The sequence below is a fragment of the Hippichthys cyanospilos genome, chromosome 17 (assembly GCF_059441005.1).
Source record: "Hippichthys cyanospilos isolate Australia breed blue-spotted pipefish chromosome 17, RoL_Hcya_1.0, whole genome shotgun sequence".
Lineage (NCBI taxonomy): Eukaryota > Metazoa > Chordata > Actinopteri > Syngnathiformes > Syngnathidae > Hippichthys > Hippichthys cyanospilos.
In genome coordinates this window covers 6,658,220-6,677,048 of record NC_142385.1, presented here as the reverse complement: position 1 = coordinate 6,677,048, position 18,829 = coordinate 6,658,220, and the positions used below count along the sequence as shown (strand labels likewise).

General features: G+C 39.8%; 3 protein-coding genes across 5 annotated transcripts; all 3 read left to right on the top strand.

Moving 5' to 3' along the window:
• Nucleotides 1-342: 342 nt before the first annotated feature.
• gspt1 (G1 to S phase transition 1) lies at nucleotides 343-8,365 on the top strand. The gene is made up of 14 exons (XM_088439490.1): nucleotides 343-747; nucleotides 981-1,028; nucleotides 2,128-2,400; nucleotides 2,491-2,524; nucleotides 2,734-2,811; nucleotides 4,846-5,026; nucleotides 5,148-5,302; nucleotides 5,518-5,658; nucleotides 5,751-5,844; nucleotides 6,644-6,724; nucleotides 6,996-7,169; nucleotides 7,249-7,338; nucleotides 7,458-7,626; nucleotides 7,718-8,365. The coding sequence occupies exons 1-14, from the start codon at nucleotides 552-554 to the stop codon at nucleotides 7,768-7,770; spliced, it is 1,767 nt and encodes a 588-aa protein (XP_088295616.1). The 5' UTR covers nucleotides 343-551; the 3' UTR covers nucleotides 7,771-8,365.
• Nucleotides 8,366-8,754: 389 nt separating this feature from the next.
• rsl1d1 (ribosomal L1 domain containing 1) lies at nucleotides 8,755-13,205 on the top strand. 3 transcript variants are annotated; one of them, XM_088439139.1, is made up of 9 exons: nucleotides 8,755-8,873; nucleotides 9,101-9,240; nucleotides 10,583-10,721; nucleotides 10,801-10,949; nucleotides 11,156-11,257; nucleotides 11,392-11,485; nucleotides 12,526-12,621; nucleotides 12,682-12,858; nucleotides 12,960-13,205. In XM_088439139.1, the coding sequence occupies exons 1-9, from the start codon at nucleotides 8,835-8,837 to the stop codon at nucleotides 13,074-13,076; spliced, it is 1,053 nt and encodes a 350-aa protein (XP_088295265.1). In that variant the 5' UTR covers nucleotides 8,755-8,834; the 3' UTR covers nucleotides 13,077-13,205. The 3 variants fall into 3 exon arrangements, with proteins under 3 accessions (XP_088295265.1, XP_088295266.1, XP_088295264.1); XM_088439140.1 differs by having other exon boundaries at nucleotides 12,679-12,858; nucleotides 12,963-13,205; XM_088439138.1 differs by having other exon boundaries at nucleotides 12,679-12,858.
• A 3,606-nt stretch (nucleotides 13,206-16,811) lies between these two features.
• Nucleotides 16,812-18,503, top strand: LOC148409358 (transmembrane protein 238). Its single transcript, XM_088439252.1, has one exon. The coding sequence runs from the start codon at nucleotides 17,543-17,545 to the stop codon at nucleotides 18,026-18,028; it is 486 nt and encodes a 161-aa protein (XP_088295378.1). The 5' UTR covers nucleotides 16,812-17,542; the 3' UTR covers nucleotides 18,029-18,503.
• The last annotated feature ends 326 nt before the right edge of the window (nucleotides 18,504-18,829 follow it).

The window sequence follows — 18,829 nt, the reverse complement described above, 5'->3', positions numbered from 1 at the left end:
GCAAAAAATATTGCTTGCAGGCACATTATTTATGATCAAATGATGTGACATAAGCACAATCATCGTTCTAATTTTACAGTTGTTAGCTAGCTTGTTTGATTAGTATAATTAATCATAATTAGTGTACCAATGTTGTTGAGAATAAATTACCGCGGAATTATTGACAGAGTAGAAATCGGCCTGTACTTTGAACTCACCATTCATTGCGTTTGCTGGCTCAGCTAACGATTAAGATTAGAAAAATCCTAGTTCACTTGAAACTATCATGGCCGACTCCCTTTCCTGCTACTGACGGTCACAGTAGACGAGAAGCTTCGCCACGTTTGCTTGACAGTGACCTCTAGCGGTCGCCACAGATAGTCGACTAAACGCTGCTCCTCGTCAGCTGCGTGCCCCATATGCTCGTCAAAGCAGCATAGCAATGGGAAGTTCACCAACTGCGCTGTCAAGTTTTTAAATCTACTGTTAAATAACCGGCGTTTAAGCAGAACGAAAAACATCGACCAGCTCTACCGGCACAGGATAGCTTCTCAGCTCCGGTTAACGGCACAATGGACCAGAGAGACACGGCTCCGGATTCGTGGGAGCTAGAAGAAGACGCCGAGGCCCCGGCCGCCTCGGCGGCGCTCCCGTGTGCCTTCGCCGCACTCAACGTCAACGCCAAGCCGTTTGTCCCCAACCTCAACGCCCCGGAGTTCGTGCCGAGCTTTCTCCAAAGCAGCTCCGGGGGTATGCCACCTCCCGTTGGTAAGTTTACGCGAAAGCTAGAAAAGACTTTGTAATTTATGCTAGCTTGCTAACTATCGTGCTAACGCAGCTAAAGTTAGCCTGTTTCTAGTCGCCCTATTGCCAACACGTCGACTTCGTGTCGTCACCAGCTAGGGCTCATTCATAACCCCCACACTTGTTAAAACGTGGCCACCATTAGACGACGAATACAATCGATCGTTCAATAATGTTCTGTTTTTATTTCCTTTAAGGTTCTTCCGATCCAGTTGGAAGAATGGAAATGGCATCACACACAATCGGTATGCTGCCTCAATGAATGAACTATTAACACTTGAGTGCGAATGTCGCACGCATGGTGTCAACGTGCTGTGTGTGATCAGGTCCCAGAATGCACCGCTTCTTCGCAGCAACGTTTGTAACGTCGATCTAATCAGCAATGAGGCTCTGTTCAAGTTTCACATTAGTGAGCCTTATTTGGATTGCTGGCATTGGCCGAACACAAGGCAAAACCTTGTGTTAAAGTTATGATGGAACCTCACTGTTCCACGTCTGAAATAGACTTCCTTTGGAGTGCATAGCATGCCCAAGGATGTAACTTGGGATTTGGAAAAATAGCCCATTTGTTCACAGCAAATTTGTCATTGCTTATACCAAGGGTGGGGAAAGGATGACTCACTTATCTTGACCAGGAGTTACACGCGGGGTGTAAAACATATGGCCTGGGAGCCGAGTATGGCTTGCAAGGTGGTTTAATCTTGCTCCTTAGATGAAAAGAATGAATAGGACCAAACCCCCATTAGTTTGCTATCCATAATCAATATACAGACAAAAAAAACCTACTTTTACAAGCAATGCCCAGATGAGCACTGACACTTAAACACAGAAGTGACCAGTTGACACACTTGTGCGAAAAACCCTGCTGATCGCTTCAGTGACTGAAAGTGGAACAGTACCCTAGCGTTCATTTTAGCATTAGCATCTAGCTTCATCACACTACTGCTCAACGCAGAGAAAATCCATCAACCTCCCCTAAGAGATTCACAATGGGTGGAGGTCGCCACATGGGTTATTTCCAGACGTTGGGCTTTGGTCTGTGTTATAGCATAAACATTAACTTATTTGATTTACTCCTCCGCAGTTTGCATATAGTGCTTGGATGGCACAGAACTTTGTTTTAAGCATTCGTTTTTTCCCCTTAAGGTGATTAGGTTGCATATAGCTAAAAAAAATAAATTTTTCATGTAGCACACACCGATCTAGAACATTTATTGAATCAAGGCAAATATATTTAACATCGACCTCATTATGTATTTGGGGAGAACAATTACAAACTAAAACCCCAAGGTAAAACGTGTACAAAATGTCACTTCCAGTTGGCCATTAACAGTTTGTTTGCAGCTCCAGTTGAGAATGGTGGCTCAGAGGCTGACATGACAGCCAATGACGAGACATGGGAGCAGAACGACGAACCTGGCGGAGGTGGGGGAGGCGGCGGCGGCCAGAAAGACTCTGGGGCGACAGGGGACTGTCAGCGCCATGCTGGCCGCCAGGAGGATGATCAGATGATCCTGGAGGAGGAAGAGGAGGAGATTCCTGTGCCTAAAGTGACGCCTTCAACGTCAGATGCCCCCAAAAAAGAACATGTGAATGTTGTCTTCATCGGTCACGTGGGTACGTAACGTTACTTGCGTTGTCATTGGTGTAAGATGACTTCAAAATGACAGTTTGATGTTATAACCATTATTTTTATTTGGCTGTTAGATGCTGGAAAATCAACTATTGGTGGACAGATCATGTGAGTAAACATTATGAAGTGATCATCTTCTACATTTCACCCTAATAGAAAAACTAAACGACAGTTAGCACTCGATGCACACCGGATGGATTCCACCATGATGTATATGAAAAAATAAGCATGAGTGTTTTGCATGCATTTGAACATTAATGGAAGAGAATACCCATTTATACTAATACATCTTTGTGTACCGTGCGTGTGTGTTTCAGGTATTTGACTGGAATGGTGGAAAAACGAACTTTGGAAAAATATGAAAGGGAAGCTAAAGAAAAAAACAGAGAGACATGGTGAGCACATCCTGGGGTCTGTTTTAGTGGTGTCCATTTCAGCGTCAATATATCTTTTTAATGGGTCTTTTTCAATGTACGTGTTGAGTGTCCTGAAATGGCTTTATTTACATTCATGAAACAACTCTCATTCACAAAATGCACATAAATATCTCCACAAGTGAGCACAGACAACATGGCAGTAGGGCTATCACTATTTCATTCTTTCCATCTATCCACCCGTTATCCGTAGCCGCTTATCCTCACTAATTTTAGAAGTGATTATTATTTTGACCATTCCATTGATAAATCAAATCATGATTAAAATATAATCATCTGGAAAATATTTTTCATAAAAGTGTATAACACATTTTTTTTCCCAAGGTTATATTCCAATTATTGTTTCCTAGTATTGTTTATTAGCCATTAAAATACAAAACAAGAATTAGATTACAAGGAAATGCTCAGTTGACAAAAGTTGAAGGGATATATATATTTTTTTACTTTATATAACATTAACTGAAAATTTCTCACAATTTTTACGAATTTCTAACCAGAAATTGAATGTTACCAGTACTGGTAGGTCTGTCACTATTGAATATTAAAAAAAATACATATATAAAATATATACAAAATATACAATTTTTATATATATATATATATATATCAATTACTGCCTCATCATTGTTTAAAAGTAAATCTTTGTAAACATCTAATTTCGAATAAAGACAGAACCTCATCAACCAATTTTCATGGAGGACTACAGAAATCAGAATAATTACTGTTGAAAGACTGAACTTTGAGAGTTTGGATTGTTTGAAATGATGTCTCTAAAATGATCATTTAGAAATGTTTTGTCTATTAATTGGGTAGTTGATTAGTTATTGATTATTTTTGACAGCTCTACATGGAAGTAAAAAATAATTAATGAATAATACAATATTAAATATTACATCACCTTTTGTCGTCCTTTGCTGAATTTCCCCCATTAACTTCAGTGAGCCTGTTTTCAAATTACTGTCTGATTCTATTTTACTAGATAAACAGTTACAATTATTTCATTGTGCTGGTATGTTTTTTTTTGTGGTTATTTTTGTTATCACTCATATTTGACATCAGGTGGTACTGATTTTCCTGTTAAGTGGCATTTGGCCATTTTGCTTGCTGTATCTCCGCTCCATTCTGTATTACTATTCTATACCATTGCACACTCAAAACAACATCCCAATGGAACGTTTAATTGCTAATTTATTATTGTTATTATTAGAAGAGTATGAGCATGGCACCGACAGCCCTCTTCACATTTCATGCTCATACCCAACTTCTAATCGTAAGGATCCTTTGAATAGCCATATAAGCTAACGCCTCTTTAAAAGTAATCCTCCCCTAAGACCTTTGCAAAGGTATTAAAGAGTCATGAATACAATCACAACAGTGAGGTATGAGGCAGTGTCAGAGAAATCTTTAAAAGAAGATTAAGACAAGCCCAGCAAAATAGTAACTCAGACCAACCAATATTGACTTTTCGTTGCCGGCAAAGGGAGGGCTTGGCGCTCACTCTCATGGTCGCCAAAAGCATTCGAAGCCCCACCGTCCCCCGCCTGCTTTTTATTCATTCAGCAAAGCATTGCACATTACAAGCCATAACAAAGAAAGCCAGCCGAGTGCCGCCAACAGCTGGGCCAAGGTCCCAGTTCACACATTCCTGCGTCAACAGCTTTATCTAAGGACTGGGGCGAAATGAACTCGGACTGCATAGATGGGTAGCAATGCACGCTGTTCTAGACAAGAAATAAACACATAATGATAACAACCTAATATATGATTTCTTTCACAGGCAGACACCTTTGTGATCACACAGCGTTTGCTGGATGAATTTCTTAACACTTGTCAGACATTTTAATAATTCAGTCAAGAGATTAGTTCTCAGCCCATTTTCACTGCTTTAAAATTACCGGTAATCATTTCATCTGAATCACAGACAAACCGCAGGGGGATCATAAGTGTCAATTTGTGAAAAATCAGGAAATTGATGATTATTCTTTGTGGCTGAAGGTACCTGTCGTGGGCTCTGGACACAAACCAGGAGGAACGAGACAAAGGGAAGACGGTGGAGGTGGGAAGGGCATATTTTGAGACTGAGAAAAAACACTTCACTATCCTGGATGCTCCTGGACACAAGAGTTTTGTCCCCAACATGATCGGAGGTGCATCACAAGCCGATCTGGCTGTCCTGGTAAGGTGGACTTTAACGTTTATTAAGTTGTTTTTATTTGACATACATATTTTCTTTCATACACTCACCATCTTTTTTTTTTCTTGTGGTAACATCCCCTTTTCCACCTATTGTTTGTCAGGTGATTTCAGCAAGAAAGGGCGAGTTTGAGACCGGCTTTGAAAAAGGTGGACAGACTCGGGAACACGCCATGTTGGCTAAAACGGCTGGTGTCAAGCATCTCATCATCCTGGTCAACAAGATGGATGACCCCACTGTCAACTGGAGCCTCGACAGGTGAACCTAGTGTGGGCGGGATTGCTGTTGTTGGTAGAATTTCTGACTTGTTGGTGTAGATTGTGCGAGGGATCAGCACATCTGTCTCACATTTTCTCCCCCACTCGAAATCATGCGTGTTAGTGTCATTGATATAAAGTGTGTCAATGTATTCTTAATAGAGCGGGGGTTTTTATAACAAAGCACCTTTTTCGAGGTTTCCTATATACTCACAGGTATGAAGAGTGTAAAGAGAAGCTTGTGCCATTTCTAAAGAAGGTTGGCTTCAATCCCAAAAAGGATATCTACTTTATGCCTTGTTCTGGACTCACTGGTGCCAACCTCAAGGATCCCGTGCCTGAATGTCCCTGGTACACGTAAGTAGGCCACTTGGCGGCATGACAGGTGAGGTGGACTGAATAGGAAATGTATTGTTATAAATCACTTTCATTTTTTTTCTCTCCTCTAGGGGTTTGCCATTCATTCCCCACTTGGATAGTTTGCCAAACTTCACCAGGTCCATCCATGGCCCAGTCAGACTACCCATTGTAGATAAGTACAAGGTGAGCAGTTGAAAAAACTTGACCCAGGGTCAGATTGTTACGGGTAAAGGTGTGTGTGTGTCATCGTTCCCGTTATGTCGATAGTCCTCATTCCTATGATTGCACAATTGCCACCGGGTAATTGTGTGACTGCTCAAAAATTTGTCATGTGGTTTGCGATGCAGTGATTGAATGTCCCTCCACTACATACTGCCCACTATTATTTTATTTATAATTGGTTATATATTAAAATAAACACTGTAAAATTAGTCTTCATATCACACCATTAAGTAAACTGCAGCCATTAAATGAAAAAAATCACAAACAAGCACCATTTGAGTGTAAGAGAAACCCATAAAGAGGACACATTCATTGCTATTCACGACTGTAGTCGTCAAGGATTTCTTTTTTTCTTTTTTTTTTTACTGTGTTTCAGTGAATAATAACTTATTCACTGCCGCTGATAGCTATATCAATACTTCTTGAGACCCAGCCTATTAATGTGTTGTGTGGCATTCGTCATTTTGTCTCAGCATGACAGTATGGTTTGTTTGCATCCCACCCAAGCACACGAGACATAAATGGAAAGGCCAGAATGTCCTTTAATGAGCACACTTGCACTTTGTCGGGTAACCAGAATGACTCGAAAGCTGCAGACCAAAAACAATTTTCCACTACAGTGGACAAAATGAGTAGGCTGGGTCTAAGGAAAAATCAATTTGAATTAAAAGCTGGTTAAATAAACAAACCAAAAAAAAAGTTGCACTATATTGTCCTAATGATTAAACTAATAATGGAACTGTCTGTTTGTTTTATTTAGGACATGGGTACTGTGATTCTTGGGAAGCTGGAGTCCGGAACCATCAGCAAAGCCCAGCAGTTGGTCATGATGCCAAACAGGGTGAGATAAGTATTTGTTTTTCCTGAAAAACATTTCAGGCAAAATAGAACCAAAGGATTCTAATTAATTACTTGTTTAAATTCAGCAGAGGAAGTAAAAAAAAAGGTTCAGATTGTTTTTAATACTGTATACGACATGCAAGTAAGACAAATCTAATCTTGAGCAACTTTGCAAATAATAATAATAATACTACAGACAAACAAGGATTCAATTGCATTTACTGCCATTGACTGCGATAGATGTCAAACATCCATTTTTCCTTGGCTTACAGCATATAGTGGAAGTTTTGAGCCTTTTAAGCGATGAGATGGAGACTGATGACGCAGGTCCCGGTGAGAACCTGAAGATGAGACTCAAGGGCATTGAAGAAGAAGAAATCCTGCCTGGTTTCATTTTGTGCAGCCCCGACAACCTTTGCCATACCGGCCGTACTTTTGATGCTCAGGTGACACATCGCTTTATGAGGGTCCCCCTTACACCATTGTGATTTGTATTTCAAATGTCTCATCCTCTTTTTATTCAAGATCGTCATCATTGAGCACAAATCGATCATTTGTCCTGGATACAATGCAGTCCTTCACCTCCATACCTGCATTGAAGAGGTGCAAATCTCGGTAAGTTATCGCCCGGCCTCCCTCGCTAAAGCATTTGCTGCAAAATTAAGTCATGATGTCTAAAAGTAGACGTCTGCAAATGACCCCACATTTTACATTGATTCCCTTGTCGGTTGCAGGCCTTGATATGTATGGTGGACAAGAAGACTGGAGAGAAAAGTAAAACACGACCGCGCTTTGTTAAGCAGGACCAGGTTTGTATTGCTAGGTTCCGTGCAGCGGGAATCATCTGCATGGAGACTTTCAAGGACTTTCCTCAAATGGGCCGGTTCACGCTCCGTGACGAAGGTAAGGATTCCCCCACTCAATAAGTTTGTAGCTTTTTTTTTTTTTTTTTTTAAATCATTACTTAGGAGACCTTTTTTTCCCCACCAATCAGGCAAAACAATCGCCATCGGAAAAGTGCTGAAGTTGGTGCCAGAAAAGGACTAGATGCAGCAGTCGACCAAGTTGTGTATTTGTTCTGCTTGCCATCAGAGGAGGAATACCGCTGGGCCCAACCACAACAGCTGCTCCTCTCGCTACATTAAACTTTACTAAAGAGAAGATCTTCCAACCAAGGAGCGAACAGAGGAATTAATTGCGTCAAATGAAAATAAAAAGACTGGATCCGTTTTTATGATGATCTAAAGTGAGACAGTGTCCAGTGTTCTCATATTGAGAACTCTTCTATGCCACTAATGTAGCTACAGTGCATTGGCTGAACACGCTGTCGACCGGCCTCACCTTTTGTTTTTATGATGATGAATGCGGTATTCTAGAGTCTGGGGAAAACTAAAATACAAACTACAGAATGATTTTGTTCCCTTCCAAAAACAACAAAAAGTAATTCTAATGTGACGAGTGCATTTAGAGTTTTAAGTGAGAGTGAAAGTCCTTTGGACATTTTATTTGGTAGGTGTTGCCTTGCCAACCTTTTGTTAAGTCTCTCACATTACACCCATAAAACACGGACGAACAAACAAAAGCTGCAACTGTTGCATAACAAAGCCCCATGGAAAAAAATAAAGAAATCATGACGCATCAAGTGAAATGTTCTTTTTGAAACTAGTACTTTTTCATACTCATGATGTTTCACTTTCTTGTCTGTTAGCTTTTACAGATTACAGAGCTTCCGCTTTGAATTATATATATATATATATATATATATATATATATATATATATATATATATATATATATATATATATATATATATATATGATAATTTCATCATTTTTTAATTTTAATAAATCAGTTTTCCGTATGAAGGAAAAACTGGCGTAAATACATAGAACTTAATTTTTCGCTGCCGATTCTTGTAGGTTTGTTTTTTCGTACATTTATGGCTTTTTTTTTAAATACAGATATTCGCTGTAGTTATGGCACTAAGATATTCGTAAAACCAAATATTAGTTTGTCGGACAAATAAAGTTGTCGTTTGTATTATGTGACGTAGCAGGAACTCGTATGCCAGTACGCATGCGCGTGAGTGGAACACGTGAAGGCAAGGCAACATGACTGAAAAACAACGAGTTGAGCTGGACCGGTCACAGGTATATAAATAAAACTTTTTGAAAACGGGTTCGTAGCTTTTAAGTCAATATAAGGTCACTAGGGTTCTTGCATGACTAACTACATCTGCATTGAGTGAGCGTAATGTTGAGCCATCCCGTTTTTAACCGTTAGCTGTGAAGCTAACCCACGGGTGAAGACTCAATGCAGGCCTCGTGGTGAACTCTTACCTGGCCCAATTACTAATCCAATTTACGATTTCTCATAGGTGAAAAAGGCCGTTCAAGCTCTGCAGGCATTTCTTAAAAGCAAGTCAGCCGGGAAAAAGCTTTTCACCGATGAATCTCAAAAGATCAGTCTACTAATCACCCTATGGAAGATCCCCATGCAGGGGCAGATCATTCGGATGTAAGTAGATTATATAACCATACCAGTGTGTGTGCGTCCTTCACTATATGGACCTATACTGTAATTTGCAAAGTTGTCACTGCTATACTCGAAAAGTGAAGTTCTGTGCACAAAGAATCTTTTCGAATATACCGGTAGAATCTCTGATACCAGTGATTTCATTCATATTTAATATGCGGCCCCACACGTCTAAATCATTGCCATAGCCCGAATTTGTACTTTACTATGACTTTCCTGCAATGTTAAGGTTTTATGTAGCAACGTATCTCAAAAATGACCTGATGCTACCATTTTTTGTGGCACAAATCCAATGCAGGGGCACAAGTTGATGACGTAACACGCTTTGTATCAATTCTGCAATTTTTGCACGCTTTTGAGTTGCACTCTCAAATACTGCACTTAAACAATTTGTACCCTTCAATGGGGGTGTAGTTTGGGTTTTGGAATTGGGCACCAGTTGCTCAGGTAGTGATCAATCACACTCTACGGTCTTCCAAGATAAACCGTGATTGATCTTTACCTGAGCCCTGAACTAGACATGGGTTGATGAACCCCAGTGCAACTTTTGAGGTCCTTGCAATATTGATATGGAAAAATGACTTGAAGCCTGATAAAATGTCACATTGGTGACATCTGGTGGTCAGATAATCATAGCCGCTACAATCCTCACAACATAAAGTATACTCCATTTGGATCAGATTAAAAAAAAAAGTCTCCTAAAGAACTCATTAACTTAATTTAAAGTAACCTTTTTTAGGTGGCAGAATGGTTTGACCCGTGCTGTCATTCAAATATGGAGAACACTGGGTGTTTAGGATAATGAAATTTAATATCCTCCTGATTATAAATAAGCTTTTATGACCTTATAGTAAGTCTCACTGAAGTTTGCTACTTTTAAAATGTATTTTAAAGTTTCTCACGTACATGTGATTCCTGCATATTTGTGACCCAATAAAGAAACCAATCCTCGGTTTAGTGTTTGGAGTCTTTGAATCAGTTACGTAGTTTCTGGTGTTTCACCTTTGCATTTGAAGCCTCATACGCTCTCACAGAGATTCAAGTAAGGCTCTTGAAGCACTATTTTGAGAGGTTTGTTTTACTCTGCTGACATCTTAACATGGCTCATAGTCTCTGTCAAACATCCCATCTCTACACTGGGCATTTTTGATGTCATTTTCAATCAACAGCAAGAGGCATAGTAGATAAAACGGTTTGATTTTGTTGCTAAATTCGTAATTCAACAAACACAATATTCCTCAGAATTCCCTGTTAAGAATTATAAGGCTGCATAACTTCAAAGTGATTAGGCAGTGTTACTAATGTTCTGTTGTCTGGTCATTAGTCCTTTGCCTCACAGCCAACGCACAGACTCAGAGGACGTCTGCCTCTTCACCAGAGATGAACCCCAAATGACCGCAGAACAAACCGTGAGGTTTTATAAGAAGTTGTTGGAAGAGAGGGGAGTTAAAAAGGTCACTGAGGTAAATCATAAGCGCTTCTCGCAGTCCTTATGGGTTAGGATAGAACGGCGTTTAATGTGTGTCAACGCATCTTGGACAGATAATCCCTTTCAAAGTCTTGAAGACAGAGTACAAACCATTTGAGGCTAAACAACGCCTACTGGGGAATTTCGAGATGTTCCTGTCTGACGATCGCATTCGCCGCCGTCTGCCAAGCCATCTTGGGAAACACTTCTATGAGAGGAAGAGGTGAGGTTTGGCCATTTTTGTACACTCATGATTGGTCAGCAAGGAGTGGGCCTAACTGCTTAAGAACAAATATAAACGTCAATTTCCCATCATACTGTAGGTTCTTGTTGTTTACATACAGCAAATAGCGAAAATAGTGTGTTTACGTTGTCAACGCTGCAACTTAAGTTTAAGGAGACTTGCTGACAACTTGTACCTATTTCAAGGGAGCCGCTCGCAGTGAACCTGCTCAGCAAAAATCTAGCTCGAGACATCCAGAAAGTCATTCAGGGGACCAGTTTGAAGGTCAACAACAAGGGCTCCTGCTGGTTGGTTTAAAACATGTTGCTCACTCCATTTAATGTCTAGCCATCATTGCAATTCATTAACGAGAAAGGAAAATACACATACTTTAGATCCTATGTATACTTTGACCAGATGTTGTCAATGATGTATTTTTCAGCATGGTGCGTGTTGGCCACAGTGGCATGACTGCGGATGCCTTGACTGAAAACATTGAGGCGGCCGTCCAAACTATGATGGAAAAAATTCGCACGGTGAGTAAAGCCTCAAAAATTGCTATCATGGCTGCAGCAATCCAGTACTTTGGGTATTTAGATGTTTGATTGTAAATTTTAATGAAATACCAACTATTTGAATTCAATTCAAAATAAAACAATTTCGTTTGGTTTAAAGTAAATATAAACACAGATATCAAACACATTTGCTAGCTGAAATAGCATATTTGAGTTAGCATGGAATGTTAATGTGATCAGTAGGAACGAACTGTGTAACGCTGTCAACGTCAACGGGTGCAGCATCATTTACGTCTGTCATGCTAGCCTGCATGGAGCACTTGAGCGCCGTTAGCTACAGCCTAACTTATGTTACACGCACCTATCGTGAGGCCTAAATCATCGGTAAACACTCTTGACAGGTGCTTTTTTTAGATCAATATCAGCGTAATTACATCATTTGTCAGCATCCTCAATTGGCGGTTGAAAGTCATTTTGTTTTTCGTAGTAGTGTAGGCTCTAGACTAACATTTGTTGTGGAAAGACCAGTCAACCTGTGAGGCTGCAACACGCTGCCGTGAACAACTTCAAAATAAAAGCTTACCAAGGCATTCGTGCCCACATATTGGGTAAAATGATTTTTTTTTTTTTTAAGTAAGCAATTTTAAAGAAAGACCTATATATCTCATTATAGTATTTTATTTAAGATACTAGATTTTTTTTTCTATTTTTATTCATACACAAATGACATCTTAATAGGTATCTGTCACACATGTTTGGCTTTTAGTCTGCGATCGTAAAACAGCCTGGAAAGGTCGTTGTCAGAGCCGCTATCTTGAACTAAGGCTGGGTATCAGCCCGATACGATATCCTGGTATCGGTACTCACCCATCCCTACTCAACGATATCCATGTTTGTCTGGACTGAATAGGTACAATGTTTTAGAAATGTTTATTTAAAAAAAAAAATCAAACCATCTAACAAGCAGTGGCTGTGCTTTAAAGAGATACAGAATCATCATTTAATCGATATGTTTCCATCAGCACTACTTTTGTCTAAATGCCCATTCTGCTTTTGTGTAGAGCGGACCAGTGGTGAAGATTATCCACCTAAAGAGCGAAAAATCAGTGGCCTTACCCATCTACAATTCAGACCTGAGCAACCTCATGAAGGTTGAGGTGAGAAAAGAGACGAGTTCAAATGCTTCCATGTGTAGTGTTTATGTTGCATTTCAGCAGGCATCCGCTGGAGCGACACCCAAGGGCACAAAGCAAACCAATGAGAAGGGAAAGAAAAGGAAGGTGGAAGAGAAGAAAGATGAGGAGGACAACAACAAAGAAGAAAAGGAAGATGAAGATGATGAAGACATTCCCCAGCTTGTCCCCATAAAGACGGTCAAAAAAAGGAAACGGCAGGTTGGTATTGCACACTACCACAAAACTTTGTCTTCTTGTCTTAAACCTACAATACTGAGTTTTGGCTTTTTTTTTTTTTAATTGACCTTTTTTTGTCACAGCAGAAGACAACCAGGCCCGTTGATAAGAAACATGCAAGGATACCACCCAAAAGGAGGAAGAAAATTGTCAGAGCTACTAAACCAAGAAAAAAAGCAAAAGCACCCAAAATGGAATGATTTTATTTGGGGATATTACACATTGTTTTGTGAGATAGTCCATATCTTCAACCTGTCCTTTCTGTACTTTGCAGGGCTGTTTCTTAATCCTTTACCAGAATAAAATTATTATTGATCTCAAACAATGAATATCTGCATTTGCTTCATGTCTTTTCATGCACAGCGGTCCTTTTCCGGTCTTACCTCTGTTAGGGGTTAAAGGTGGTCAAAATATAACCCACAATGATGTTCCAACAGCTCCAAAAACATTTTTCAAATTATTTATGCTTTCTAAGTGATTCAAATCTTACCAAATTTGAACGCTTCAGTTCATTAAGTCAAAAAAATCGGACTGAAAAAACTCATCTTGCTCTGAGGTATCCATATTTTCTCTTTTTTTTTTTCCCACTGATTCCCATGTTCCAAATTTAAACAATTCTGCTCATCCCCGTGCGACATTTTTTTCAAAATTGTATTTTTTTGTTTTTACTCCTATTTTCTTCATGTTTTGAAAGCAAATAAAACCAAGCTTCCGCATTTGTATCGTGCCATACGATTCCAAATCATTCATAAATTCCATGATTCCAAAGCATTCCTCATGCCTCATAAGTTTTCATTCAGTCTTCAGAATTCAGTTTCCCCCGAAATTGCTTCAGCTAGTCTTTATTGAAATTGCTTAATCAAATAAGTCATAATTTTATTTTAAATCGGTTAATTTTTGTTACATTGAAATAATAGAGTAAAATAAAATATGCATAAAAACTTGTAAATGCATCGAATAATTATTAAAAAATATCTTGTTGCTGTATATTGTTGAATGATTATACAAAGTTATATTATGTTTTTTTTTTAATACTTTTGCATACAAAGAAAATTTGGCTTTAAGGTGAAATCTCAGGATGAACCTGAAAGGCGCTGTAACCTTTATCGCAGGTGATCTCAAATTATTTTGAATATCCAGTTACTTTTTGCACAACTTGTGTGCTTACATATTAAAATAGAACATAATGCTTTTACACCTTTTTACATTCCCAAGTGCCTCAACCTTATTTGCTCTCTGTCAGTGATGTCATCCGAGCTCTGCACATGTAGCAGCTGTTGCGTATGGCGTGTGTGTATGATTCTATTGTCAGTGGCCTTGGTCTCAGGCTTGTGCACCTGCTGGACTCCTCGCGTATAATTTCAGTGCTTGTAACGCTGTTGTATCTTTTAACACCTTGCGGTTGTTCACCTGTTGAATGGCGATATCACCGTGACAACATTTGTACAATTTGAAAAACTTGTACTCGCTACTTTAAAAGGGAAGTCAAGTGGTAGATTTTCTGAACAATATGATTTATGTGCTCACAGTTGTTTGAACCCAGCATTTTGAATATTACCTTTGTGGAATGTAAATTAAGCATGACAATTAGCCCAGTTTTATTTATCTCAAGCGGTGGCCATTTTGCATCTTGCTGTCGAATGAAAATGACATCACATTTGCTCAGGGCTCAGGTAACGACAAGTAGCGGCTGAGCTTGCGGATGTCGCATGACCAAACTCAGAAAACAGGTGAGCTGTGATTGGTTGTTACCTATGATGTCCCAATTTTAATCAGAATGGCAGTATTACACAGTGGGAGTTCCAAGAACATATTTTGAATATTTTTTGTTTAATTTGCTTAATGACGCAAAAACAATACCGACTCTTTCAACATATCGCGAAATTTTCCCACCTGTTCAGTTATGCTTTGATGAAACTTGAGGATGATGCCGATGAAGCGAGGCAACCAATCATGAGTGATGGTGCTGTCATTGGGTGGGTGTGTCTTGTCCATTCATCCATGATGAGCTGTTGGTGTGGGTGTGGTGCAGAGCCATCTGGAATTACAGTGTGTCAACAGCTTTCTGGATGAGAGAATCAGCACATGACAGGTGATATATCGCTCTATCGGGAGGCGGCTACATTTGGCCGATTCTGATACGGAGATCGGTTAAGTCATGGTGCCAGTTTTTTGAGTGTGTCACGGCTTTTTTCGTGGACGCGATGGAAGGGTATGACGAGACGACGTTTTACGATGACTCCGGTAGCTTGTGCCCAAACTCTGATTCGGGCTCGGATGCCTCCTCGGATTGGGCCTATCTCCACAAGTCAATCATTTCCATCGTAATGGGTTCTCTGATGTCGGCAGCGGGCGTAGTCCTCTTCCTGCTGCAGTTCTCCAAGGTGGTGCAAGCGGGACCTGTCGCCTCTGCCTGCGTGTCCGTGGGACTGATGTTTGTAGTGGTAGGCTTGGTTTGGATGCCGATATTGAAAGAGAAGAGGAGGCGTCGGTGCTACTACGAAGTGGCTTGACTGAAATTACTTTTATCCATTTTCCATACCGGTCGCTAGTCAATCACGGGACCTACGGGTGGATCGCAATAAACTAAAATTGTGGAAATCCTAATTTAGTGGCTCAGCTCCACAAGTAAAATTATATACGTAGTAAAATTATACAAATACTTAATGCAATTTGTGAAATTCTTTAAATACAGTGTTCCCTCGCTACTTTGTGCTTCACTTTTCGCGACTTCAGGGCTTCACGTTTGTCTGAGCGCCTACTTGATGTACCGCAATAAGACTCCCGCCCTCCTAGCTTGCCGTCTGAAGCTGTCTAACAGTCTTTTAATACTCAGTCTAGCCGCAAATGAAGCACCTCTGCTTAAAACTAAACCACTGTTCGTCATTCAATATCAACTGAGTCATGGCATTATACAGGGTGACCCCCCAAAAATTGGGAACTTATTAACAATACTATAAAACCAAGTGGGATGGAAGAAAAATATTTCATTTATAGTAAGTGAAACCTTGAAACAAGCCATTTAAGAATAAATGACTAGCCTTTCATTTAAAAAAAAAAAAAAAAAAAAATATATATATATATATATATATATATATATATATTATATATATATATATATATATATATATATATATATATATATATATATATATATATATATATATATATATATATATATATATATATATATATATATATATATATATATATATATATATATATATGTACTGTAGAAGGCATGCTCTTGTATGAATGCATTCCTGGAATCTGCTGTAGAAAATTAAACTTAAAATTTTACTTTTTTGTTTTCTTTGATAAACTTAACATTTTTTTTAGGGCAGATGCAGTCTCTTCAAAGTTATTAATCCAACATTTTGTTGCATTTTTTATTTATTTATTGCATTTTATTGCGTATTTTGATGGAACAGCACCGTATGTCTGGAATTGTAAAAATGACAGAAGTCCCTATACACAGCTGTCAAACTATCACCGTTTTTATAAAACATTTTTATGGCTAACGCACACTGTTGTCCATTCCACTAATTTTTGGCTAGTAAAATGGCTAAGTATGTACTTTTTCAAGGTCACTGTCTCGCAATGTTGCCACTTGCTCATGACGCAAGACACATTTAAAAAAAAAAAAAATCCAGATTTTTTTGGGTCCCCCTTTATAAGGGCATTTTCGCAACAACTCGTCACGACTCCTAAAGGTGGTGCGCTTGTGGCTGTGAATGGGAAAACTCTGTGAAAATGTACCTGTGTACATGTACAAATGTACACAAATGTACCATCAGGGAATGAACACAGGCTGAGTCTGGCCCTTAAAAAAAAAGTTGCATTGCTGGGGAATGAGTGGGGGTGTTGCTCTATGATACACTGTGTTGTGCCCAAAAATGGACACATGCCTCCATACTACCGTGAAGAGATCACTAGGCATGGAAAAGAAAGAAAAACTAAGGTAGGCAATGTTTTAATACAGGCCAACGGTCAACAACTTAGATTTATATTGCTGGCTGCTGTTGATATCACTATGTATGTAATATCAACAGCGGCCAGAGGCGGCGCCAAAATACAAAGATCAAGCACAAACGTATGAACTGTTAGACTAAATCGTCTCCAAAACATTATTTCGGGTGCAGCCCACGTGGAGGGACCACAGTTTTAATAAACACACTTCATGCACTTCATTTATACGACGGAATTCACTTATCACAGGCGTTTTCCGTTATCCATTAAGCATGAAAAACGAGAGAACACTGTACTGTATAAACACAGATTCTTCTCCAGAGGAAAGTAATGCAAGTTATGTCTAAAAAATAGAGAGCCTATCTGCTTCATCAAATTAACAGGATTGAACTTTGCATTTCATCAGACAGACACACATTCGCACTCTTGTTTTGACTGTCACCGAGTGAGAACTAGCCTGGACGGAAGTCAAGCGAGTGAACCACGGCCAACCACCATCAGTGACTGCGCTGATGATTCAACATTTTTTTTTCTCCGGTCAGCTGGCCGTGCAACTTCTTGTTGATAACCACATGTGCACACTGAACTTCGACCGGTGTTACTGCAGAGTTTGTGAGCGCTACACCTGCGACTCGCGGCACGTTGACGCTCGGGGATTCGCATCTGGAGTCATTCCGAGGCGATCGTCTGCAGGACCATGTCCACCTCGGTGCAGATGGAAATAACCAAGGAGAGGAGGTACGGCGGAGTGGGCCGTTGCAAGTGCTCCTTCTGGTTCGCCGTGGCCCACGACATTCTCGGCGTGCTCATCATGATGGTGGGGGTTTTCGGGGGTCTGGCCATCCACGATCTTTTCATCTACGCCGGCGCCATCGTCATCTTCCTCAGCCTCATCTGGTGGGTGTTTTGGTATTCGGGCAACATCGACGTACCGCCCGAGGAGCTGGAGGACGACGTGGGCCTCATCAAGCTGAGGAATAAAGGACTGAGCCGAGTGGTGAGGCGCGTGTCCAACCAGCTCTCCGGCGGGATTCGGAACTCTCTGAGGAAAAACGCCGGAACGGCCAGAGAAGGCCCAGCAGGAAAGAAACTCCCGAACACAGAGGCGCCACTCTTCACCATCTATGACAGCAGCATGGCCACATCGTCAAAGCAATTTGTGAGAGAGACACTGTCAATATGAACTAATTCACAACACAGAAGTCCAAACCTTCATCTAGTCAATACATATAAATGAAGGATCTTGAGAGGAACTTTGAAGAAAGCTAACACCAAACTCGCTGCAAAGCAAAACAACTCCGAAGGATTGTTTGAAATTTGCTTCTCTTGAGAAGACTCCAAATTTCAAAATCTCCATACAAATATTCATAACAAACCAAAGGTAAATGTTCTTCCCTTTCAGCTATGTAACACTGTACATGGTCACCAGGTTATTTTTCACGTTTTGATCTTAGCTAGCTCTCTGTAAGCAAACCTCTTGGAACTTGCATTTACACTCTTGTCAATGAGGTTTCTTGATAACTACAGACAGTTAGTCACTGAATTTCATTCTGATCTTCAAACTGATGTTATGTTTATTTGTACTTTGTTTTTACTAGTTTTTACTGTGATGTCTGATTGCACCAATCTGCAAATAAAATGATGCATCCATCTGAAAATGTCTCACCTGTTTGTTGTTTCACCTCAGTGGTTAGAACAATATATTTAATAAGTCGAAAAGCATTTATTAGTTCTACCTGTCTGTGTCAAATCAACAGAAATTCGGACCAACTAAGTGAAAGTGCTTAATTAAGCACACTCTGACCTCTCATTGAACAATAATGTGCCAAGGCTGACTGGTTGAGTAAGAATCACTGATTAACACTCTGAGAGACACACTAAAGCTATACAGTACTTGGGTTTTTGTTGTCTTTGCCTCTACGCTTGAAATGGATTTGATATTTGCTCTGCCATCATGCACAGGTAATGATTAGACAACAGTGTC